The 27895-nt window shown below is 40.8% G+C and overlaps 1 protein-coding gene across 4 annotated transcripts in view; it reads right to left on the bottom strand.

Annotated features, from left to right (window-relative positions):
- Window positions 1-27895, bottom strand: part of KAZN (kazrin, periplakin interacting protein) — a 2853667-nt gene that overhangs the window by 1109996 nt on the left and 1715776 nt on the right. For all 4 annotated transcript variants that reach the window (XM_044062363.1, XM_044062364.1, XM_044062365.1 and 1 more), the window contains one exon: window positions 12280-12485. In XM_044062363.1, the coding sequence (XP_043918298.1) occupies window positions 12280-12485 (206 nt within the window). The remainder of the gene's footprint in view (window positions 1-12279; window positions 12486-27895) is intronic.

The following is a 27895-nucleotide window of genomic DNA, read 5'->3' as shown; positions in this document are numbered from 1 at the left end:
AGGATTACCTGTGGCATATCTGGCTATGCTATTATAGGAGTTTTCTAGTTTTTTAAGGTTATTTTTTGACAGATTGGTAAAAATGGGTAAGGCATAAAGAAGGGTGGAAATAAGGTGTGTGTGGGCAATGGTAATTCTAGTTGCAGGAGTGAGGAAGGATTTGATTCTGTAAAGAGAGCCTATTTTTTATTGGTAGTTTTCAGAATGTTGTTGATATGGGCATCAAAGTTTAGGTTATTATCTAGGGTGATACCTAGTAGTTTGGTAGTTAGATCTTGGGATATGATTGTACCGTCATGGGATGATACAGAGAGGTCTATTGGTGGAGATTTACTGGTAGGTGTGAAAAGGAGAAGTTTAGTTTTTTTTGGGTTTAATAAGAGGCAGCGTTTTGTAAACCATAGTTCTACAGAGTTAAATGTGTTTTGAGATAGGGAGTGAAGTTCAGATACAGATGAAGCAGTGCATATAAGTGTAGAGTCATCTGCGTATTGGATGCATGTAGCTTGCGGAATTACTAGGTGCAGGTCATTGATGAATATAGAGAACAGGAGAGGGCCCAGTATGGAGCCTTGAGGAACTCCAATATTGATAGGTAGCTGAGTAGAGAGAGCGTTGTTCCAGAGTACAGCTTGATGTCTGTTTAAGTAGGAATGGAACCATTTTATAGCTAGTGTGTCAAGAGAGAGATTTGAGAATGTTTATGAGTATAGTGTGGTTTACCATGTCAAAAGCTTTGGATAGGTCTATGAAAAGTGCAGAGGAGAGCATGTTAAGGTTTCGGTTGTTATTGATAGTGTCAATAAAGGAAAGGAGGGCAGTAGTTGTGCTATGGGAAGGTCGGAAGCCATGTTGGGTGTTGGAAAGCAGGTTATTTTGGAGAAGATGGTCTAGCAATTGCCTATGGATACATCTTTCCATGATCTTAGATAGAGGAGAAAGTATGGCTATGGGACGATAGTTAGACAGTTCAGTGGGAATTGAACAGGTATATATGAGTGGATGACAAAAGAATGGAAGTGGAAGAATACAGATACAATTTAATGGAGAATGAAACGGTTAATGGATGTAGAGGCATTATAATGAGAGAAGAGGTTAGAGTAATGAATGACTGAGCATGTGTAAAAGATGTTAAGGATGCTGTGGTAAATAAGCATGCTATTATGTCTTGTAATGAAACTTGAGAGGTTACAAAAGCACAGGGTCAGAGGTCACTGAACAGTAACAGAGAAAGATGAAAGAGGTGAAAAATGGGAGTGATATTAGCAATAAGGGAGAAGAATAAATATGGGACTTAATAACAAAGAAGGGGAAGATGAATGAAAATGACTAAAAAAGGTCTAGCCTTGGTACAAATTGTATCACAATTATGGATATGAACTCTCAGGTTTTATGTAGCATAAACAAAAATGTGAAGGTAAAGACAGTGCTCACATATTAATACATGACAGGATGAATGGTTTAGCTCTGTGATATGGAAGAGATTAAAAGGTGAATTAAGGGAACTAGGTCATGAATCATAGGATCATAGGAAGTTACTAGGCTATTGGCCCTGAGGCCCTTATAAGCCTAGCCAAGAGTTTAACCCATGCATAGACAAATCAGCACCTAATGCCCCTGTCCAGCAGGGACATGGGTGGAATCCCAGGGATGAATTTTCTGTTTCCCATCCAGCTATCCAGATTGCACTTAAAAAGAGGTAAAAAGGACTATGCTTGACGTGGAGAGGGAATTTATTTCATAGATGGGGGAGTCTCTGGTAAACAAATCTGTCCCACCAGCAAGCCCTATTGATGTCACAGACCAGGTTGAGGCTGCATGTGCGGGTTACTCGAGTGAAGCTTGACTTGCGGATATGCAGCAGTCCCATCAAGACGGGATCAGAAATTGCCTTGTATGCCAGACAGAGGTCACCTCTGAGGAGTCTGTATGAAACAGAGTAGAGGCATAGGGCTTTTAGCCTATCTGTGTATGGTAGATTTTTGAGGCCCTGGATTCTCCTGATGAGGAACCTCTGTGGTCTCTCCAGCTGCTGCATGTGCTTTGCGAGGTACATGCTGAATGGGGCATGGTACTCAATAATGGGCCTTATAAGGGAAGAATACAGGGATATTATGACCTACTTGTCCCAGGATGAGATACCTTTACTTATGAGGTGGGCCATGTAGAAAGTTTTCTGTACAATGTAAACAGCATGGTGGTCAAAAGTCAGGCTGCTATCAATCTGGGTGCCCAAATCCCTCACGACTGACTGCGTGCTTAAAACATTGTTATTAATGTGATAATTTGTGGGAACACCTGTCTCCCCAAAGGGGATGATGATGCAGTTTTTTTTGTATTCAGCTTGAGGCTATGTTTCTGGCACCAGTCATTTGTTTGGGTGAGACCCTCTTGGAGAATGTCCACATCACTAGGGGAATTAATGACAGCTCCCAGCTTACAGTCATCTGCAAACTTTGTCAGCCATAGCCCACTGGTTTTGGCCTGTATCAGAAAATATATACCAAATAACAGAGGCCCCAAGACCGAACCCTGGGGCACGCCACTAAATACAGGTCTACTGCTTGAGGTGGCTTCCCCTATTTTGACTAGGTGGGTTCTATCAGTGAGCCAGTTGGCTACCCATCTGGTAACATATGGCTTGATGCCTAGTTGAGAGAGTTTATCTATTATGTCCGAGTGGGGAATAGTGTCGAAGGCTTTGGCCAGGTCAAGGTAGGCAGTGTGCACTGTCTTCCCCTCATCCATGGCTTTGGTGACTGTCTCAAAAAAGTCGACCAAATTTAACAGACATGATCTCCCCTTGACGAAGACAAACTGTGTGGGATCAAGTGTCTGGAGTTTGCCAATGTTCTTGTTTATGAGGTCCATGATAATCTGTTCCATGGCCTTGCAGATCAGGCTAGTTAGGCTTATGTGTCTATTATTTCCCTGATCAGTGGATGCTCCACCTTTGTGTAAAGTGATGACAGTGGCTGGCCTCCACTCAACTGGGACAAAACCAGCACTCATGTTTTGGTTGAATAGGGTGCCTAATGGTGCTGCAAGTTCCTGCCTGAGTTCATGTAGGATGCAGCCTGTGATGTTATCAGGTCCCATGGAGGCTGTATTTTTTTGCCTTTGAGAGAGCAGTGATGACCTGATCCCTAGATATAAGGGGAAGGGGGGAGGTACCGGGAATGTCCTGATTTAGTGATGGGGGGGGGGGCAAAGGGGTGAAATTTTCACTGACTGTCAGCCAGCAAGTTTGCTTTATCTACGGCATTTGCAAACGTGGTGTCCTTGCCATCAGTTCTGAACAGATCTGGGTGCTACTTTTGAGATTATGGACATATGTGAAGAAGGCCTTATGACTGTCTCTAGTAGATGTGGCCAATTTGGACTCAAAGTTTGCTTTGGAGGATTTCACTAGTGCTCTTATTTGCTTGTTTAGGCTAAGGAGAGATTGCTTCCAATTGGGCACCTTCTCCTTCTTGGTCCTGGTCAGCAATTAGTTTCTTCTGTTATAGAGTTTATTTATTCCAGATGTCCACCAGACAGGTTTACTCTTCCTTGCAGAGGATGATTTAGTCCTGTCAGGTATTCCTGATTCCATGCAACTATATAAATGTTCATTGAGTAATTTGATATAATTTTGGATACTGGTGCCAGTTTCTAGAGATGGGGGGAGGGGGCTGTGAAGCTGTTTATACCATCCCTCAGGAAGCTGCAATCAGCTTTGGAGAAGCTTTTTGATTGACCCTAGCTAGAGGGGGTCAGGGGAGATGGTGACTTCAAACGTGACCGCTTTATGGTTGGATCTTACAAGGGAGGATGATACTACAGGGATGCTGCAGTGGCTACTCATGCTGGTTAATACCAAGTCCAAGATATTATCACCTCTTGTGGGGGTATCAACCAGCTGTTCCAAAGCATTTGCATTTACAAAATTGAGGAACCTCTGGGTATTTGTGTTCTGGCAAGAGTAGTTCTTCCAGTCTATGTTTGGGTAGTTAAAGTCACCCAGGATCAGGGTAAAGGGTTGAATCTTGATAGATTCGAAGAGGTCTAGATAGGCAGTTTGGGCATCTTGGGTCAGATTTGGGGGCCGTCAGCTAGCTATTATTTGTATGGGGGTCTTGTCAATAGTTAACTGCACCTGGAGTGTCTCCTGTGCGTCATACTGTTTGACCAGCCTGGAGGTGTGTATATCTTTAATATATATTGAAACTCCACCTTCTTTGACTTTACTACCCACAGTCTGGGGTCTGAATGTATGATAGAATGAATAACCAGGTAAGGCTGGGGTGCTCTCCCAAGCTTTTAATGAGGTTTCTGTGACCACACAGATGTCAGCATTTTCCAGGGTTAGGAATGCTTGAAATGAGTGCAGTTTCGTGTTTAGACTCCTAGTGTTTAGCAGCATGAGCTTTAATTTGCGTTTTGTTGAAATTTTTATGTTGGTAGTTTTAACCTCATCACTTTTCCAAAAAAAAGGCACTATAGGGGAAGCAAGAGCCTTTGCCAGTATTCTGAAGCCCAGATGAGACAGATGTAGGCCATCTCTGGCAAAGCATCATGGTCTGTCGATCATATATTCCCAGGCTGTCAGTTACTGGAACCCCCTGGAATGACACCAGAAACTAAGCCAATTGTTAAAGTCAGTCATTTTCTGTTTGTATTCAAACATCATTCTGGGTGATGGTAGAATGCTGCTTAAGGCTAGGGACATACCTGCATGGGACACATATTCAGCGAGTTCAATCATGTCTCTCTTCATATAGTCCAGGGAGGTATGTCTCAAATCATTCACACCAACATGGACTATGACAGAGTCATAAACATACCTGTTGTTGAGAGACTTGAGTGCATGTGTGATATGATGGATTCTAGCCCCTGACAGGCAACTAACCGTGACTTTCTCCTTATCCAGCCTGGTGAGAGGCACATCTGTGTGTCTCACAATGGAGTCAACTATGAGTAATATGTTGGGTTTAGGGTTAAGCCTTAGTGGTTGTGAGACAGAGGTGTGTGAAGGAGCTCTCAGATTATGTAGCATAGGTGGGTATGACCCTAGCCCTGAGCAGCATCCTACCATCACCCAGAATGATACCAAAGTACAAGCAGAAAATTATTGATTTCAACAACTGGCTAAGTTTCTGGTGTCATTCTAAGGGGAGCAAAGTATCTGTCTGCCTGGGATGACATGATTGACAGACCTCAATGCTTTGCCAGAGATGGCCTGCATCTGTCACCCATGGGCTTCCAGATACTGGCCAAGGCTTTTTCCACCCCTATAGTGCCTTTTTTAGTTGGTGTTCCAAAGACCAAATTACCATCGGTACAGCTACAAACAAATGCAATCTGGGGGTCATGTTGCTCAATGCTAGAAGTCTAAATCTCAAGATGCACTCGCTCGAGGCACTCCTTAAAATGGAGAACATTGGCATTTGTGCTGTAACAGAGACCTGGTTCAAGGCAGCAGAAAGCACCCCTGCATTACCAGGCTATAACTCATTCCACACCTTTCGGCCCCATAACCTAGACCGAAGCTCCAAAGACGGTGGTGTTTCCATATTCATAAAGGATGCACACACCTCCAGACTGGTAGCCCAACATAATGCATCAGAGATACTTCAGGTGCAGCTAACATTGCTTAAGACAGCAATTTAGGTTGTAGCCTAGTATAGGTCCTCAACCATGTCCCAGGAATCGCACCCCACGTTCCTAAGCACCCTGGAGAATATTAGGGTCAGCCTAACACTAGGCGACTTCAACTACCCCTCCATTAACTGGGTAAACTACTTGCCCAACATTTCCTGGAGTTCATTAATTCCAGTGCCCTGGACCAGCTCGTTCTTACCCTCACTAGAGGTAGCAACATCCTCGAACTGGTCATTACTAACATGGGCAACCATCGCTCTACACCAATAGTCAGCTCCTCCCTGGTTAGATCCAACCACAAACTAATCACCTTGGAAATCCACATCCCTCCCACCCCCCAGCAAAGGTAACCACCATGAGAAACTTCTCCAATGCTAACTTTGGGATCCTAAAACAAAGGTGGCTAACTTCACGGCACTCATGCAAATGGAGAATAGTTGCGTGACTACAGAATCATACACCAATGCACTGTACGAACATGTACACAAATGCATGAATCTCACCATACCCAATAGAACCAAGACACTCTCCTCCAAAAAAGGAAGCCAATCTGGTGGTCCCCTGCCATGAACAAACTCTACAACAGGCAGAGGAAACTGATGCGGAATAAGGTGAAGTCCCAAGACTGGAAAAACTAATTTTATCTGCCTTAACAAAAAGTTGATATCCCTCATCAAATCCTCTAAAGCTAGGTATGAAAACAGAATTGCAGCAGATAGTAAAGACAACGACAAGGCCTTTTATAGTTCTATAAAGAATCTCCATGGCAAAACCCAGATTTGTCCTGAGCTACTGCACAATGGGACCTCCTATACCAAGCCAACATATTTTGCCAGTATACTGACTGACAGATTCAGTGCCAACTTTACCCCCCTCTCCCCCCAAAGGACCAGTCACAATACCAGTAGATTGCCAGGCACCCAGTATTACTGCTGCACAGGATAAAACAGCATTGTCCAAGACCAAGAATACAGCTTCTATGGGACCTGACAATATCTCTGCCTGTGTTCTACATGAACTACAGAGTGAACTGGCATCTCACCTGTGTGCCCTGTTCAATCACAGCCTCACTTCAGGCTTTGTCCCTGCAGAATGGCGCACGGCTACAGTCATCCCTCTCCACAAAGAAGGAGCAACTACAGACCCTGGGAACTATCACCCCATTAGCCTGACGAGTCTGATACGCAAAGCTATGGAATGCATCATCATGGACCTAATAAACAAGGATATAGGGAATCTCCAAACTCTGTATCCCACACAGTTTGGTTTTGTGAAGGGTAGATCATGCCTGCTCAACTTGGTCGACTTCTTTGAGTCAGTCACCAGAGCTGTGGATGAAGGCAAGGTGGTTCATACAGCCTACCTTGATCTGGCCAAGGCTTTTGATACCATTCCCCAATCAGGAATCATAGAAAAACTCACTAAGCTTGGCATCAACCCCTATATCACTGGGTGGGTTGTAAACTGGCTCACAGATAGAACCCACAGTGTGAAAGTAGCTGATTCCAAGTCAGACTGCCGATCAGTGATGAGTGGAGTCCCAGAGGGTTCAGTCCTGGGTCCTCTCCTGTTTGGTATCTACTTCTCTGAAGTCCAGGCCAACACAAAGGGACTCTGGCTGACAAAGTACGCAGATGATTGCAAGTTAGGAGCTATTATTAACTCCCCAAGTAATGTTGACATCCTACAGAATGGCCTCACTGTGACCAACTAGTGTCAGAACCATGGCCTTAAGCTCAGTGCCAAAAAATGTGTCATCATCCCCTTCGAGAAAAACCCAGTTCCCATGAATTACTAAATTGATGGTAGTCCACTGAACACAGAAGACATTATAAGAGATCTGAGAACACAGGTTGACACCAACCTCTCTTTTGATCACCACATTTCCACTGTGGTCAGAAAGTCGTTCTGTGTGGCACATCACATTACTAAGGGTCTTTGCATCCAGGAAGAAAGAGGTCATTGTCTCCCTCTACTCTTCCCTCATTAGGCCAGTCATCGAGTACAATGCCCCATTTGGCATGTACCTCACTAGACTTCTTCAACAACTGCAGAGGCTGCAAATGTACCTCACAAAGAGGATCCTAGGCCTTAAACACTTGTCCTATATGGACAGACTCCAAAAACTCCAACTATTCCCTGTCTCATATCGCCTACTTAGAGGCAATCTCTGCTTGAATTACAAAGCCATGTCTGACCCAGGTCTGTTAGAAATGCTACATCTAAAGAAATTCTAATCCCTCTGCACCACACACTCCAGAGACCTCAACCTCATTACCATAATTAACAGAACATACTGGAAGGACAGGTTCATAACCTAGAGACTGCCCATGCTATGGAACAGGCTTCTCATACATGTCAAGCAGAGCACCTCACTGATCGTCTTCAAGAGAAATCTTGATGAGTTGATGGGAAACAGAAAATTCACCCCAGGAATAACACCAGTGACACTACTCAACAGAGACACTGGGAACTAAGGTTGGATAGCACTATGCCACGGTAATCCTATGGCTAGGCTTGTAAAGGCCCCATGGCCATTAGCCTAGTGCACACCTATGAACCTATGAGTGGTATGTGGTGTGGACAGCTGTGGAGATCCCATGTGTATTTGACTCGGAGGTTTTTGCCTCAGAGGTCTCCTTTGTTTGGGTATGTTTTTGTTGAGGACCTCCACATATGTGGGTAAGTATAGGTAAGTATAAAAGGCATCTCAAAATGTTTATTTTATTTTACATTTGTAGACTGAGCTAGTCTAACTGGATACATGTCCATTTTCAGTAGAGGCCCGGGGAAATAAGCTCCAGCATTAAGGTACTGTAACAGGACTACAAATAAAAATAAAAATAAATTGTAAATAGTACATTATTACAAAGAATTAATACAAGCTCCAATATATGGTAATGCAACAGGATTACAAGTAAAAAGTAAAAATGTGAACAGTAAATTATTACAAAGAACAAATGCAGTTCATAGCTAAAGGGTGTCTATTAATGAACTAAAGTAGCTTCAATAGCAAACAGATAAAAAAAACAACAATAATGGTAAAGAAAAAAATTAAGATCAAAGAAGGATTGAGGTTAGCAATGAAGTAACAAACAACATTAGAGAAAGAGAGGTTAGCAAAGAAGTAACAAACAAGATTAGAGAAGGAAAAGTTAGGGTGTCGAGTCAGTAGTATTATGAGCAGTATATACAAGAGGAATAATGATTGGCAATATTTGGACAAGAAAAAAAGAGTGGAGAGGTGAAAGGTACCCTCTAGTTGTTATGTTAGACAAGGTTTGGGTGAAATGTCGTAGGTAGCATAAGTATTAACAAAGACATAGAAGAATATCAGGAAGTGTGAAATGTTGATCTACTTTATGTATGGAGATGAATAGTTAAAGTCTGAACTAGCAGACAATATAGCTGCCTCAATGCCACTGCAAGGTATGTAAAGGAGCAATTTCTGTTTTTTTTTTTTTGTTTGTTTGTACATACCTACTGGTTTTTCACAGTACCCAGCCTTCTTGATTTGGTGATGGGTAGCTACTTAAGCTATAAAAAAGCAAGACCCCCTGAAAAGAGGTCATTAGTTTTGTGTGACTAACCCAGTCAACAAAGTGTAACTAAAATAAAAGAAACAGACAAACAAATAAATAAAAAAAACATAAAAAAGTGTTTAACAGCAAGTATAGACATTATAGGAGTATGTATTTTTGTCAAACTATGATAAATATGTCAAAACTGGTGCATGAAAAAATACTCATAATATTGGAGTCCTAAAGAGTAAAATGGAGGAAGATGTGCTCAATTTTATAATGGATAAGATGTGGAATATGTAAATTCTTTTTATGCTTTTAGAATAAATTGGACAAATTAAACTAAAACAGGAAGATATCAGGTACAGAAAATGATGAAGCAAATGATTTGAAGGTGCACTTGTACTGCATGTAATTGTCAGTTGACACGAGAACCTATACATTACTGCATATTTTAGTGGAAAAACATTCAAAGAAACGTGTAAATGTATGACAAAAATCTAAACCCCAAGTAATTTCTAAAGGCAAAGTTTTAGATTCCAGAAAAAAAATCAAAGTATTTTGTAATTTATGAAAGATATGCATAGATCAGGTTAAAACTGAAAGTTTGGGAGAAAGACTCGTATATGCATGAGCATTAGCAATCAGATCTGTGTGTGATAAAAGCTGTGAAAGCAAAATAACAGGTGCTCCTTAAGGAATATTTGACATTGAACACAAACATTTAACATAGCAGTGACAATGAAAAGAACAGCAGAGGCTACACTTTAGAGCTCCTAAAATTGTGATTGATTGTGCTGTTAAGAGACTATTTATTAATCGTCCTAAGAAGTAATCGCATTTTGTGTGTAGCAGCTAAGACACTAAAGCCAATATGTGCTGAATTAAACAAAAACCTGTAGAAAAGTCAGTACAATAGTCACACTAGCAGATTGCACAACTGGAAATGTCATAGGAAGAAACTGAATATCAAATACAGGACACAAGATAGCCAGCATGAATCACAGCATGTTTACGTAATGCTAGATGCAGGAAATAAGGAGGGTTTAGACCTAAACTTTAGGCAAAATTGAGGAAAGAATAAGAAACTAATATTATAACTAGATGTGCTTAGAGTTCTACATTTTAAATCAGTGAAAGTGCTCATCTGTGTCATTTCTGAAGTGACAGTCATGAAACTTCTAATGGAATCAGGTACAGGAACTACTTTATTAAATATTTCTATAAACAAATGTAAAGGATTGTTTTCCAGAAAAAGTGGTATTATATGATTTTAGACTATTACTAAAAGCACATACAGGTGAAAAGACTACCAGAATGGGAAAAATAAATGTGATAATATCATATGCAGATATATTTGTAATGCTGGCAAAAAATGTGCAAGACCCACTGCTGTGAGTTCTGTAGCGTTTTATAACTTAAACTGAGATCTTTAAAAACGGTGACTTCTGAAACTCACTGTTATAACTTCATTGTTTCCCATCCTCACCTCATACTTGCATAAGACAAGTTACATGGAAGAGCAGAAAAATGTTAAGAAATGTCTAATTAGCAGATTGAAAATTGTCAGGGAAGTGATGATTGCTCCTACCTATCCAGTGACAACAACCTCAAAATTCTAAATTCAAGGCTTGCATATGACCAGGCAAGCCATGGAAGAAGGATTAATTATTATGACCATCTACACAACAAGATAACATAGTGGTACAGTATCTCAAATGAGATGTTAGACCAGACAGTTGACATTGGGCTGTCCCAGAAGATGATGTCCAACAAAGCCACATTCTGATAAAAGGGTCATACCAGAGTTTATACCAAGCATGAGTGGAACATCAAAGTCAACAAATACTACTGCATGATGAAGAAGTTGATATCAAAGAATCCCCAGTAGGAAATCCCCAAAGAACCTACCCAGGTCACTTTTCTAAGCCCAGTGGGACAAACAGACACTATCCTAAGAATCTATGAGTTTGTCTCAAAAGCTAAAGCCAGGAGGATGAAGTACATTCTTGAGAAAGAAAACATTATGTTGAATATTAAAAAAGTAATATGAAAGACTTTCTTTTATTTATTTTACCAAACATGAATGTCTATATAAGGCAACAATACTGTGTGACAAAATTCTGGGAAACTGAAACATTATTCATATTAAAATATGATGCTAACTAGAAGGGGGTTCAAAATCAATAGTGCCATTCCACAGCTATGTGATATATGCTTTTGCATCTATGCATGCCAAAATGGTGTACGCATTTACTGGTCTGAGCTATTATTCACAAAGAAGAAGTCGATCAGTAAAGATGAACTGCACAGCATTTTCTGTCTCCTTGCATTTATTTGTATTTTAATGGTAATGCATACTTAAGCAATAACTAATGAGTGGGTGTAGGCATTTAGAGGATTTACCCATGGTTGACGTGGTTTGATCATGAGAGTGAAACCCCACTGTCTAAACCAAGTCAACTCTGTGTAAATCCTCATATACCACAACCATGAGTCAGTTACTGCTTATTATACAATGACATTATTTAAGAAAGGGGGGTCATGGCACCATTCTGTACACAGGAGAGTTACATCATGCAGCTGGCCACAGCACCATGCTCTGCATGAATCAACATACATTTGTGATATTATAGCAGAAGGTTGATTAGAATCGAGCTACACTACACTGTTCTTTCTTAGTGCAGGTCGGCATAACTCCATGCACAGTACCACAGGGAGAATAGTGGCATATGGAAGTTATGCAGATCTGCAAATAATGCAAAACCTTTCAGCAATCCTATCAAATGTGACTGCTATTAAAACATGTTTTGAATTATAGACTATTCATCTGTAAAACAAAGTGGTACATGTGGACATAGTTGAATAATACACACATATTGCAGGAAATCTTACAAGTGTTCAGTGCTAGCAAAGTTCTCACTCTGTGTATTTCAGAAATACAAATCAAATGTTCCAGTTTGGTGTTTGTGTGTGTGTGTGTGTGTGTGTGTGTGTGTGTGTGTGTGTGTGTGTGTGTGTGTGTGTGTGTGTGTGTGTGTGTGTGTGTGTGTGTGTGTGTGTGTGTGTGTGTGTGTGTGTGTATGCACACGTGTTATTTCTTTAGGGTTTTTACCTTTCCACTCTTCACATTCTCTGAACATGACTTGACATACATTGGCATGGCCATTATGACCTCAAGCCAGGCCTGTACAGTCCCTGCCTTCCAATGGGACATAGGTGTAGTTCGTGCAAGCTCCACCTGCTGCAAACGGTCCATCTGTTCCTCACCCTCTGAGAGGCTCAGACTCCAATGAGTGGGACTTGACAGACTGTCAGAATCTGAAACAGAAGTGCAAAAAATGTCCCATTTATAAGTTATAAACACAAATTTTTTGAGATATAGTACCACCATAATAAGTGGTCACAGCAAAAATAACTATTTACAACACAGACTAAAGGCATGAAGTAAATGCATATTGTTCCATAAGCTATACATTTAGACTAGCATGTGAAGTATTAGAAACTATATTTTGGTTCAGTATTTTGCACTACAAGATGTGTAAAGATATTCTAAATGGACATATTCTAGATGTTTGATATTAGCTATGAATTCACTGCCAGCTTGATGACGACAGAAAGTACTATCGGTTTGCACAGACAAAGATATTTACTGGCACCTTAATGGTAAAAGACGTTCTGACTGCAGGATATGTAGGTGCCACACTCTGTCATTAGGACTGCTCGGCACATTCAGTGTTCCAAAACCCCATCCCTTATCATCGCTTGCACTCTTATAATTCCCAGCCCTTCTAGAACATCCTGTTCTTGACAATGCACTCATACAAAAAAATGAGAAATTGCAAAATGTATCTTGCAGCCATGACTTTTTCCCACAGAGCCAGTGTTTTGATGACTTTTTGGCATCCATTCCTTGTGACCAAGAAGTTCTTGTGTCATATAAGCTAACTGATTCCTATCCACAGTGTTTGAAGACGCACCAAAGAAAGGTGAGAACCAGAGGCCATGGCTGTCTTCCTGTAGGAGTTGGAAGATTGCTTTGATGCTCAGACACCCCTCACCTCAATGCCTGAAAAGTCCATTGCAAAGGAAGTGATGTTTAACTTAGTGCTGGAGCATGTTTCCACATACCCATAATTCATAGCTGTGAAGGCTCTGGTGGGCTTGCTCTTCCTTGAGTCAAAAGTAAAGGAGCTATATTTCTTGGTCTTCCCTTGATGGTATCCTTTTGTGGGACTTCACCATTATTCTCCACCCAGGATGGACAAACCAGCTTTGTCCATTCACTCCCATCCTCTCTCACACACACACACACACATATACATACCTTATACACCTAAACCCTCCAGTACCAATGCTGCTAGCTAAATCTGGGTTGTCCGTGACATGACTAGGACACAAATATCTACGTTGCAGAGCTGATGAGTACCCATCATTTTTAGATTCATAGAGCAGAAAGATGGAGCCCAGACAGTGAAACCCATAGCCTAAATTTACCAGCAAGCCTGGGAGCTAGAGGAGTCGCACACAGAATGGGAGTGAATGACCAGTAGTAGCTCACCTATTCTGATATGCAGTAACTAGATCTGAGTGGATGGGTAGCTCTTTAGTAGAAATGGCAGCTTGATCAGCCCCTTAGGCCTGGAAAACAGTGCGCAGCACTATAGCTGCCATTAGAAATATACTAACCTGTAGCAAACATCCAACATTACAGGGTCTGCCTCAGAAAGGAGCCTACTGGCCATCATGGATAGCGTAGGGAAAGAACACTCTGACTAGCCCAGATTATGGCCTTGCAATCCTTCTAAGTCTCACCCCAGAATCTGCCTTGGTGGACAGGTCAATGACATGAAAGTGTCTACTGGGATATATAAGACTAAATGATTGGGCCAGGGAACATAGACAATAAAGTAACTGACATAAAAAAGAAAATCCCTGACTTCTGGATATGTAAGACAGAGTCAAAAGCTATGTCCTCTTGGGTGGTGTGGGGGATCTTGTGGGAACAAACAGTGGGTCACCAGAAGAAGAATGAGATGCTGAGTCCTTGTCCTCCATATAATGTTTTGCAGAGGTATGGAGAGAAGCATTTCAGATACAGGCCATAGAAGTGGCCACAGCCCTTGTAGAGAGTGCTTTGAGAAAACTCAGCAAAGACTTACCATACATTTTACAACAAGAGAACAAGCCACTAAGGCAATGCCAAGCAGTCTTCTTGCCTGGTCTGTTCATAGCAAATGAGACAAATAACTGGTCGTCTTTCTTGAACTACTCAGTTTTCTCTGTACAGTATCACTGTTGCCTGTCAACATCTAGTGTTTGAAGGGGCTGCTGTCGAAAGTTTGAATAATGAGAAAACCTACTGGGATACGCAGAGTGTGGTTGAAGTTGCACTCCATTGTGACCTATGGCATGAAGGAAGAATTAGTGCACAATAGCACTCTACACAGGAAATAGCAAGTACGGCTGAGAACTTGTAGTTCTAAAGTCATGGTTACGTAAAAAAGAGTTTTCCAATATTACTTGGAAAATTTAGCTCTCAAGATGATACTGGCTCAAATGTGGGTAATGTAAATGGAATGGAATTTTTGAAATTTCTTCAATATAGAAAATGCCCCTGTGTGTAACTGGCTTCCTGACGGGAAGTCTGAACAGCAGCATAGCCAGGCATACATCATGTATATCACAGTGTACACTTTTTCAAAAGAATTTATTTATTTATGCTGTGATATTCCCTAGAATTTGTATTTTAAAATCCCTGGTATGTTTACCCTATAATGTCTGGCTTGCTGTTTTTCTTATATCTGTTGTTTTAGTATGGCTGACACTTAGTACAAAGGCTTAAGGCAATGAACTATTATCAGTGAGTTACATCTGTAGTCTAGGGTTTCATTTTCTCTAGTGAGTGACTCGAGAAAGTCCCATAACCAGACAGTGCTCTTGGTTCACTGCTAAACAGGGAAGTTGTGTGTCCAACAAGCCTCTCCAGAAAAAAAAAGACGCTGGCCAGTTAGTTGGAAGTAAAAACAGAGATGATTGACTACTGTACAGAAACTGAAATCTACTAAACAGCCTTTTGTACTTATCTGGTTAGAGGTGTTTTGAAAATCTAAAGACAGAATCCAGTCTCCATAGCATCCAAAGATAACATCTAGACTCATTTTGATAGTAGATAGAAAACTGCATGCATTTTGACCATTCATATAAGACAAAGTTGTTAAGGACATTCAAGTCTGAATAGCCCAAAGGTCCATCATCTTCAAAGGTGTCATAAAGAAGCAGAATTGATTCCCAGTGTTCTGTTGCCAGAAATGATTCCCAGTGTTTTTGGTGTAGACCGTATGACCTAAATGACTCTAACTATGATGAGATTTTTTGTACCTCAGTCCTCCCCACCATTTTTTGTCATATAGGAATATTCAGCAAGGGAAGATCGGAAAGGAGCAAATTAAAAATGTTTATGACTTTCATATATAACCTTCATTTCTGAAGCATCATCTGTAATGATGAACCACACCAGGATAGTGTGGAAGAATCTTACCAGACCACGTGTGTGTGTGTGTGTGTGTGTGTGTGTGTGTGTGTGTGTGTGTGTGTGTGTGTCTGTGTGTGTGCACACACGCGCTTGTGTTTGTACTATAATTAGATGGTTTCCTACTCAAGATTAGTTCTCTTCTTTATGCTCAGTGAGTACCAGGACAGGGACTGGTTTTCCATGACTAAGGACAGGATTATGCAGATATCAGAAAACAAACGAGTGAATGACTGAATGAATTAATGAAGGGAAGAAGGAAGTAAGGAAAAGAGGAATGAATGAAAAATGAATGTTGAAAGACAATGTAGAGGAAGCGGTAGTCAGATTTTACTGAGCAATGGACAGAAGAGCAGGAAGGTACACAAGTATTGCTTATATTATTGGTCAAATGTACTTTGGCAGTAAGAGTTTGCTGGCCTCGTTGCAGTGACAAGTGCGTTCATTATATTAGGATCTGAAGTGCTGTGATAAAAGAAAAAAAAATAGGTTATTGTAACTCATATCAATCACAGCTTGTGTGACTGTCACATTTATTCACCATGACTTCATGTCGGCACTCTGTATGTAATATACTGAATAACAGCAGCATCTTCTAAGCACTGCTATACCTCTCAAGAAGTACAGCTTAGATAAGTGTTTAGAGGAGCTGACTTAAGTACAGGAAGACCACTGACAAGATGTCTGTGTCATTATCCAAAAACTCTTTGCTGCAAACTATCAAAACAATTAAACCTGCTTTAATTGCTTTCATCTCAGCACAGACTGCTGCATCAGTTAACACGTTGCTATTTTATGACAACCCATTTTGCCATGAAAGGATATCATTCCATCCAAAGTTCCATTTTGAATTAAAAACCTTCTTATTCAAAGACTCACAAGTGTAAATGTTTCCAACACAGGGGTATCACCTTAATATAAACCACATACATCCCTGCCTATAGCCTCTTCCTAAACTTATTGCAAACACCTCTTCGGTTCCTTCCTTTGTTCCCTTCCCTCTTCTTCCCCATATCAACTGATTCTGCAACTTATTGACTTTAGATTTCTATTCCTCACCCTTCTGCCCTTGATTACACACAGATGTATACACTGTATTTAGCTACATAACTCTACTAATAGCTATTTTTAAACATTTACTGCATTTTGTCTTTTAACAACTACCAGGACTGTTTGCTCATTTCCTGCTGTTTATTACTTACTTGCTCATGTTTATGTAAATTATATACTTTGTTTGTTCTTTTGAAAACCAGCACTACTGCTTGTTCAGCTGAACCTAAAAAATGGTCCACATGGATCACTGTTCTCCCTAGTCAACAAAAATAAATAAATAAATACAAACATAAAATAGTACTAACTGCATTCGAAAGTCTGACAGGTGACATCAAACAATTTTATTACTAAATCATTAGAAGCGTGATCATGCTGCCAGTGCCAGATGTCCCTTTTTACTGATGAAATTACACAGGCAGTACAATATATTTTTCACACCTATTTACTTATTTTTTGTTTGTTTGTTTGTTAGCAGTTGCTGTCTGGGATAGTCTGATATAGTTTATATTTCATGGAGTAATGGAGAGCAATGCTCCAAGCAGAAAAATGATGACATATTGGTATACTGTTATATTGAAAAATACATTTTCAACACTCACTTACTTTTGCTTATAAGAAGCACAATGCATGCAAACATTAAATGGTAAAACATAACTGAATAACTTACAGACTGAACAGAGAACTATTACTGCTAACTAGCTAATGGAAATCCCCAGTGAGTAAAGCAGAAAAAAGAAACAACCAAGACAAGAAACTTTAATCACTTATGAGAAGAGTTATCATTTTTTTATCAAGAGAAAAGTTCTGCTGGGTAACACTGTGATACAGCCTAACCAAACTCCTGAGGCTTGGGGTAATTATAACTAATTTTTTATACCATTGTTTGGTCATGTCAGAAGGGCAGGTACCTGGAAAGCATACCTATAAACAAAGCCATGAATAAAAGTTGGACAACAGCCCCAAAATAGGGACATTTTTTAAATATTGCTCTTACAAACTTAGAAAGTTGATAGAATAACAGGTTTTGTATTACCATGACTTTCCTGAGGGGTATGAAGTCTGAAACTCAAACGTCAGTCATTATTTTCTATTTTCAGTGTTTAATGATTTGTGACTAATTTAACAGAAAACTACAATTTTATGAAAAATGGACCAAAAATATAAGGCAAAAATCTGGACATTCTGTGAAAATCTGTACAATTGAGAGTTATGCTGGAAAGTATGAATCAAAAGTATAACATTTCCCTGATTTACATTCATTTACAGATTAAAATATAGCTGCAGTCTTTGCTATTTTGGGGCTCCATGCACAATTACTTTTAAAATATATATTTGTCTATAGATACATATGTTGTTGTGTCTTTCGGCTTTTCCCGGTTAGGGGTCGCCACAGCGGAACTCCAGTCCGCTAATGATTGGTAGTTGATTTTTATGTGCCGAGTTACCAGCCCTGACGCACAACCTTCAATGTAGGTACGCCCATTCGCGCATGTCTTCACGCAGAAGACACTCTAGCTGAGAATCGAACCGGACAGAGTCTTACTGTGAGGAGACAATGCTACTGCAGCACCACCACCGCGGGTACTGTCTATATATATATATATATATATATATATATATATATATATATATATATATATATATCTGTCTCTCACTATCTCTCTCCATATATATATATATATATATATATATATATATATATATATATATATAGATATATATATATATATATATATATATGTATATACATACATCGCATTCTCTCCCCATATATCTAGATAACACATATACATATCATATACTCACACACACACACACACACACACACACACATATACACACACTCATATATATATATATATATATATATATATATATATATATATATATATATATATATATATATATATAAAAAACAAAACAAACAAAAAAAAAAAATATATATATATATATATATATATATATATATATGTCCGTGTGTGTGTGTGTGTGTGTGTGTGTGTGTGTGTGTGTGTGTGTGTGTCCGTTTTATATATACATATATATATATATATTATATATATAATATATATCTATATATATATATTATATTATATATATATATTGTGTGTGTGTGTCCCTGTGTATCCGTTGTGTGTGTGTGTATATATATATATATATATATATATATATATATATATATATAAGTGTGTGTGTGTATGTGTGCGTATATGTATATATAAATACATATATATATATGTTTATATATATATATATATATATATATATATATATATATATATGAATGCGTGTATGTCTGTATTGCCCTACATACCCACATTATGGTGACTAAAGCTGCACTATGATAAATATGTAATGTTGATCAAAGGACCAAAAGTAAGGGCTCAACAGTAGATAATGCACATACTTACAGCCCTCTGCAACTGCTGAAAGTCACCACACATACATCAACAACTAAACAAGCTGTGGAATGTATAATGTTGTGTACTCATGCATTGACAGGGCAAATTGTTTCTGGCCACAGGCTTGCCCATACAAATGCAAACAGACATATATGGCCAATACAGCTACTGTTGTCACATAGTTAGGATAAGAAACAGATATCTGACTGCTAGGCTAATAGATGCTGATGACAGTAAAAAGCTATGTCACTCTCCAGGCCTCAAACACTGTTCCACACAGGGCTAGTTTATGTCCTCTACAAGTAGTTTACCTGCAGTTATTTATAAAGCTGACTTGAGCTTGTGGTGTGTGCTTTACATACTGTGGTCTGTAGTGTGTAAGAATAAATAGGCAGGGGTTCTAGTCTTCCTCCAGCCCACTTGGTGTGTATCTGCATGTCCCTACAAAACAAGTGTGAATCCTCCACTGACTTCCAAACTGCAATGTCTCTGCACTTTCTGACTCTTGGAGTTGATACAAGCCTTCAAACACCTGTCCTCCATAAGGCCTGCTGATGTCATCTAGTATATGACTACATACAGCTATCTTAATAGCAGACTTAAGCCATAGCATGTGCATTAAATACTGTGATCTGTAATGTGTAAGACTAAATAGATATAGGTTTTAATTTCACTTCATCCCACTTGGTGTGTCCGTGTGTGTATATGCATCTCCCTGCAAAACAAGTGTGAATCCCCCACTGCCTTCCAAAGTGCAGTTGTTCTGCACTTTTTGGCCATTGCAATTGATGCAGACCTCCAAGCTCTTATTCTCCACAAGGCCTGCTGATGTCATCAACCATAAGACTACCTACAGCCATCATAAAGCCAGACTTAAGCCATGGAGTGTGTGTTAAATATTGTAATCTGTAGTGTGTAGGACATGACAGGTAAGGGCTCTAATCTCATTGCAGGCAACTTGGGGTGTATGTGTGCCGTGCAGTGTTCTGTAAATATAAATTGGTAGTGGCACTATTCTCACTGTAGCCAAGTTGGTGTGTGTGGATGTTAGTCAGAACATTTTACATCTGCCAATGGGATCATAGGATCATTGGGACTTACTAGGCTAATGGCCCTAGGGCCCTTACAATCCTAGCCAAGTTCTTACCCTTATCTACATGATCAGCACCTATTGCCCCTGTCCAAGAGGAACACAGGCAGAACCCCTGTGGTGAAATTAGGGTCACCCATCCAGTCGTACAGACTACATCTGAAGAGGGCCATTGAGGTGCTCTGTTTGACATTAAGTGAGAGCCTGTACCAAAGGTTTGTTAAACTCTGGTAGACAAATCTCTCCCTCCAGCAGGTTTTATTAATGCCACATACCATGTTAAGGTATTTACAGTGAGTAACCCATGTACCATTTAATTTATGGATATGAAGCAGTTCTATTAAAGCAGGATCAGAGATTGCTTCGTATGCAATGCACTGATCCCCTCTGAGTAGTCTGTATGACACAGACTAAAATGACAGTGATTTCAGATGATCCACATATGACAGATGCTGAAGACTTGAATTTCCCTTGTGAGAAATCTTTGTGGTTTCTGCAATTGCCGCTGGTGCTTGGAAAGTTATATAACAAAAGGGCCATTGCACTCAATTATTGGCCTGATGAGGGAAGAGTACATGGAGGTTATAACTACTTCTTTTTTGGAACACAATGCCATCACTTATGACATCAGTAAGATATAATGCCTTTCTTACCACTGTGGAGTCATGGTAATCTAAGGTAAGATAGCTGTAAACCTGCGAGTCCAGTTCTGTGTGCCCAGGTCTCTAACTCCTGGATATGTACTTAAGGTGCTGCTATTGATGTGGTACATAGCAGGAACATTGTTGTTGCCGAAAGGAATAATAATACATACATTTGCATGGAGTTTAAGGCCATGACTTGGGCAACAATCATTTGTTCATGTAAGACCCACTTGTAGGATAATTTGGAGATTCTATGACCACTCACAGTTTGCAGGCATCAGCAAACCTTGTTAGCCACAGAAATTCACTTTATGCTTATACTTCAGATAAATGGATTTCAAACAGTAGAGGACCCAAGACTGAACCCTGCGGAACACCACTGGTTACAGCTCTGCTACTGGAGGTGGATTCCCTTATTTTGACTATATGAGTTCTATCAGTGAGTCAGCTAGTAAACCTTCTAATGATATAAGATTTGATGCCCAGTTGGGTGAGTTTATCAATGATGCCTGAGTGGGCAATAGTGTCAAATAGCTTGGCTAAGTCCAGGTGGTTGTAAACATAGATGTCCCCTCATACAGGTCCTTGCTGACTGCCTCATAGATGTCCATTAGGTTTACCAGGCATGATCTCCCTTTCACAAATCCAAACTGTGTAGGTCAAGTGTTTGTAGATTACCTATATCTTTGTTAATAAGGTCCATGATGATTTGCCCAATGACCTTACAGGTATGGCTAGTCAGGCTAATACATCTATAGTTCTCATGGTGAGTGGACGTCTCACCTCTGTGCAAGGGAATAACAGTGGACATTTTCCAGTCAGCTAGGATGCAGCTGATGGTTACACTATGATTGCAAAGAGTTCCCAGTGGTGTTACTAATACATGTTGGATCCCATGTAGGATGCAGCCTAGGATGTTAGTAGGTCCGATAGATGCTGTATTTTTCTCCTTAGAGAGGCCATTTATGATCTGCTCTTTAGAGATACAAGGTATGGGACGGGGTTATAGGGATGTCATGTGATACATCTTGTGGGGACAGGAGAGTGAAGCTGTCATGGAACCTGTCAGCCAACAGGTTAGCTATGTCTACAGGCTCATTATATGTAGTATCATTAACTATGAGTTTGGCAACCATCTGGCCCTTTCCTTTTAGGGTACACATGTAACTACACAATGCCTTGTGGTTGTCCATGTGGAGGAGGCTAATTTTGTCCCATACTTTATTTTGCAGACCTTCACAACAACACTTATTTGCTTTTTTAAGTTGAGAAGGGAGTGCTTCCATTTTAGGGGAGAGCTCTCCCTCCTACTGTTAGACAGCAATGTTTACCTCTTATTGTAAAGTCTGCTAATGGCAGGTGTTCACCAGGCAGGTTTGCTGTGCCATGAGGAGTTTGTTTTGCTCCTGTCAGGTACAGCTGAGGCAATGCAGTTGTACAGGTGCTTGTATAAAACATCGGTGTAGAGCTTGGCATAGTTGCCTGTTAAAACTGAGGGGGGAGGTGCAGTGAAGCTATTTATTCCATCCCATAGGAGGTTATAATCTGCTTTGCTGAAGTTTATTACTTTATTTGCAGCAAGGGGAGAGGGGGTGTCAGGTGTCATAATTACTTTGAATGAGACTGATTTGTGGTCAGATCTCACCAGGGAGGACCCACACAGCGGGGGTGCTACAGTGGTCACCCATATTGGTAACAACCCGATCCAGTACATTGGCTCCCCTTGTGGGTATGTCAGCCCACTGGTCCAAGGCATTGCAGTTAAGGAAGTTGGCTAAGCTTTGGGCAAGTGAGTTTGAGCATGAGTAATCTACCCAGTTGGTGGGTAGTTAAAGACACCCAAAACCATGTTGTTTTGATGTATTTGATAGACTAAAGTAGATCCAAATAAGCCCAGTGGGTGTACTGATTCATGGAGTTGGTCCTGTAGCTGGCAATGAGTTGACTAGGTGCCATACAAGCTGTCAATAGCACCTGCAGTCTCTCCAGGGAATCATACTGTTTAACCAATTTGGATGTGTATCTGTCCCTAATGAATATTTATACACTGTTTACATTACTTTGCACACTTTAAGTTTGAGGTCAGAATGTGTGAAAGGAGCCTTGAACTGGGTGTCTGTGACTGCACAAATGTCTGCATCTTCCAAGTTGGGGACAGCTTCTAATGAGTGGAGTTTTGAGTTGACATTCCTAGCATTTGGCAGCATAACAGTGATGTTTGTAGATGAGGTTTTCCTCACTGGAATTTTTTTCCTGGAGACACCACCTAAAAGGCACAGTATGGGGGTGGCAACAACCTTGGCCAGAAGCCAAAATCCCAGGGGTGACAGATGAAGACCATCTCTGGCAAAGCAGTGAGGTCTGTTGAGCAAGTCATCCCATTCTGACAGATAGTGTATCCCCTTACAATGACACCATACTCTAAGGCAATTATTGAAGTCAATCATTTTCTGTTTGTATTAAGCCATCATCCTAGGTGAAGGTAAAATTCAGCTGAAGGCCAAGGGTATACCTGCCTGAGACATATAGTCCATAAGCTCAGTCATGTCTCTGTATACAGTCCAGAGAGGTATGTCTCAAGTTGTACACACCAACAGGAACTAAGACGTAGTCATAACAGTACCTGATGTTGACAGACTTGAGTGCATGTGTGATATGGCATATCCTGGCACCTCACTGACAGCTGACCATGACCTTTGTCTTATGTAGCCTGGTGAGATGGACATCACTGTGTCTCATAATGTAATCACCTATGACCAATATGTTTAATTTTGTGTTTTCCCTTAGGTGTTTGACCTGTGAGACAGTGGTGCATGAGATATTATGTGTACTGTGTTCTTCAGAGGTATAATTCTGTGTAGCAAGCTTGGATTTGGGTTTCTGAGGTGAATGGTGTTTGTATATGTGTCTGGTAAGGAGCTCCACGCATGTAGTTATGTGTGATGTGGGTTTGGTTAGAGTAGGAGGTGAGGTGTGCATGTTGGAAAACCACTCATTGTCATATGTACTGACTGGTGTGTGAGACAGCATGGATTCAAGCTTTTTAATATAGTCACATGTTTCACACATTGTGTTTGTGTGGAGTAGGAGTAGAGGGCTGGGGACACTTTCCACATGTCATCAGCAGTCAGTGATAATGCCATTAGCAATAGATTCTTGTTGTGTGTATGTCACAACCAGCCATGGTTAGGCAGTGACCTGACAGATGCTTAAATGTAACATGTTATCACCTTTATGTTGTTCATCTAAGGTAGAACAGCACCTGAAATGTGGCATAACATGATTGATTGAGTACGATGCTTTGCCAGGCATGTGGTCCTTGCATTAACCACAGTCCTGTTATTAGGCAGGGTCGCATTAGCATACTTACAAATGTGACAATGTACAACTCCATTAAAGTTAGGGTCATGCTGCTACACCCTTGTAGTTGACAGCCTCAGACACACTGTCTGTAGGTACTCTTTGCAGTGAAGATCTGGATGCCTGCATATACACAGAAAACTTGTTCAACTTTGCAGTCATTACTTTGGCCTTCAAGTCTACAATGCCTGTCAAGCAACCAGCAAATGGATGTTGTGTGAAATGATGTGAGAACACATAATTGTGTTCCAGTAATATAAATGTACATTATGACATATTTTATTTATTTAACATTTGTTAACCAGGAAAGTCCGACTTGGAACAAAGTCAATTTTCAGCAGAGGCCCAGGAAGAAACACTCCAGATGCATGTCTTTCTAATGTGGGAGGAAACTGGAGGAAGTCCACACAAATGGAGCAAGGACATGCAGACTCTGCCCAGAAGGCACCCCAGCCAAGAATCAAACCAGAGAACCTCTTGCTGTGAGGTGACAACACTACTGCTGCACCACTGTGCCATACTAGGACATGTGGGAGGGACAAACACATTGGCAAAAGGTAGCCATTCATATGCAGTAGACCTCACATCCATCTCACGCAGATGTCCACCATTACGCTGTTGAAGGGCAGACTGCGTGAATTGCTGTGAAACTGTCACCTAACATGGATCACTGCTGCTGTGGATGTTTCTAGAGTAACCTTGGATGTCTATGTCACCTGACATTGAACATTATATTGTGATGCAGCAGCTGTGCTCTTAACCACCATGAGGTCAGCACCCTAGTCAAATCCTACAAGCCTTGGAGCACAAGGCATAATACATGCACAGGTCAAATTATTGCTCTGGTTGCTAATCAAGGGATCTACCTGGAAAATGCTACATCAAGCCTACAGAGCCTTGCCTCATGTGGGACAACTGTGTGGATCAACAAACGGGCTGTGACCTGCTTCTTATCTTGAGCTTGGTACTAATGTTCTGCTTCTGGTGAGAGAAAAAGAACAGGATCTTTGTATCCCAGCAGAGTGTGGCTGTGGTGAGACCAGCAGTAGTAGTAGCCAGGCATAAGCAGTTTAGGTGACTCTCCTCTTTTCTGCATTCTTCATAAGGTAATTGTTTGTTTTCCATAAGTACTGCTTGATTAGTCTAACTGCAGAATAACTGTGTAAATACTCCATCCTTACCTTTACAGGGTGTACATATTAGTTTCCCCTCCAGTATTTGGCAATGCTGTGTACAGACTCAGACACCTTGGGTGACAATTTTCTTGGAAACCATGATCGCACGCAGGACAACCAGCATGCAGTGACAAGCACTGTCCTCAGAAGTCTTAGTAGTCTGATATTTAAAGCCATGAAAAGAATTATCATGGAAATGATCAATAAAGATATAGTACACCTACAGACACTGGACCAAATCCAGTTTGGTTTTGTCGAGGGCAGATCATGCCTACCCTACATAGTGGACCACATTGAATGGTAAACAAAGGAATGGATCAGGGGAAAATGACTCACTCCACCTACCATGGTTTGATAAGGAATTTGGCACTATTAGGCCATCAGGCAGGGAATGAAGGTCAGCAGGACTAAGACAGAATATATGTGTGTGAATGACAGGGAGGCTAGAGAAATGGTGAGGATGCAGGGAGTAGAGGTGGTGAAGGTGGATGAGTTTAAATACTTAGGATCAACAGTTCAGAGGAATGGTGAGTGTGGAAGAGAGGTGAACAAGAGAGTACAGGCAGGATGGAGTGGGTGGAGAAGAGTGTCAGGAGTGATTTGTGACAGAAGAGTACCAGTAAGAGTGAAAGAGAAGGTCTACAAGAGGGTAGTGAGACCAGCTATGTTATATGGGTTGGAGACGGTGGTATTGACAAAAAGGCAGGAGTCAGAGCTGGACGTTTCAGAGTTAAAGATGTTAAGATTTGCATTGGGTGTGATGAGGGTGGACAGGATTAGGAATAAGTATATTAGAGGGTCAGCCCAGGTTGGAAGGTTTGGAGACAAAGCCAGAAAGGCAAGATTACGTTGGTTTGGACATGTGCTGAGGAGGGATGCAGAGTATAGTGGGAAAAAGATGCTAAGGATGAAGCTGCCAGGTAACAGGAACAGAGGAAGGCCTAACATAAGGTTTATGGATGTGGTGAGAGAGGACATGCAGGTGGTTGGTGTGACAGAGCAAGATGCAGAGGACAGGAAGAAATGGAAACAGATGATTCCCTGTGGTGATCCCTAACGGGAGCAGCTGAAAGAAGAAGAAGAAGGCCATCAGGCATTGTTGACAATCTCTAGAGGTTGGATACAAACTAGTATGTCAGCTGATGGAGAGCAAAAGGGTTGAGAGACAGTATCCAGGACGGTGGCAGTAGGGAGTCCACTGCTACAATGAGGCCAGTCACCAGTGGACTCCCTCACAAATCATTCCTGGGACTGCACCTTCTAGGTATTTACTTCTCTGCAGCCATGGCCACTGTTAGTGGCCTCTGACTGACTAAATTTGCAGATGCTTGCAAATTAGGAGCTGCTATTGAATCCCACACTGACACAACAGTTATCCAAGATATGCTGATACAGACATTCAGTTGTTGAGAGAGCCATGGACTAACAGTAAATGCCAAGGAATGCATAATACTGTCTTTTGGGAAGTCATCCACCCCTGGTAACTATCGTATTGACCGCATACCTCTGACAGTTGACAAAGTAGTCAGGGACCTATGGACACATAGATAGTGATTTCATCTTTGACTGTCATGGGTTGGCAATATCTGGGAATTCATTCCATGTTGTGAAACCTGTAAACAAAGGTATGGCATGTAAATCTAAGGAAGTCATTGTCCTACTGTATTCAGCATTCATCCAACCTATCACTGAGTGCAATGCCACTTTTGGTATGCAACTAAGCAGCCATACCCAACAACTGTAACATCCACAGAGGTTCCACAGTAAACCAATACACAGTGTACATAACATGTCCTATGCAGACCACATCAAGGCAGTAACTGCGTATTCTGTCTACTACATGCTTTGGAAGGGAGGCGTATGCCTGCCATATAGGGAGGTGTCAGACCCCACTGTATACCTCCTGCATATCCAAGAAAGGACTAGCACAAGAATTACCTGTTCTACACACCTACACCTTTGACTGTGGTATAAATAAGACATGTTGGAGAGACAGGTATGTAACCCAGAGACTACACCCTATATGTAACAGGCTTCCCATCCATGTGAAGCAGAGTTCCACCCAAACACAAATCATGGACAAGTTACACAATAGGATGGAGAACACAACAATCATAACTGGTTTAGGACAAATGTCTCTAATGGACACAGGGAAACTGTAGATGGTTCATCTCCCATGACCTGATTTGTAGATGTCTCCACTCCCAAAATCCTGTTTGACCTTGTCAAAGTTTAGGGATGCATGTCTAGGCTGAAAGAAGCCTTTTATTTGTTAGCCTGTTATAAACATATGAACTTATGAAGCCATGCACTTATACTGTTTTAACTTTCTGAAGACATTTTTCTTCTGTGCTGACATTCCATCCTGTGCTCTGATGTTGATGGGTTTATTGTAGATGTGTACCCATAGGTGTGTCCTACACAATCCTGAAAGTGAAACATAAATAGTTCCATGAGACACCTTTCACTGTGTGA

The sequence above is a fragment of the Protopterus annectens genome, chromosome 2.part1 (genome assembly GCF_019279795.1).
Source record: "Protopterus annectens isolate FY-2018-M chromosome 2.part1, PAN1.0, whole genome shotgun sequence".
NCBI classification, from domain to species: domain Eukaryota; kingdom Metazoa; phylum Chordata; order Ceratodontiformes; family Protopteridae; genus Protopterus; species Protopterus annectens.
This window is presented reverse-complemented; position numbering and strand designations above follow the sequence as displayed.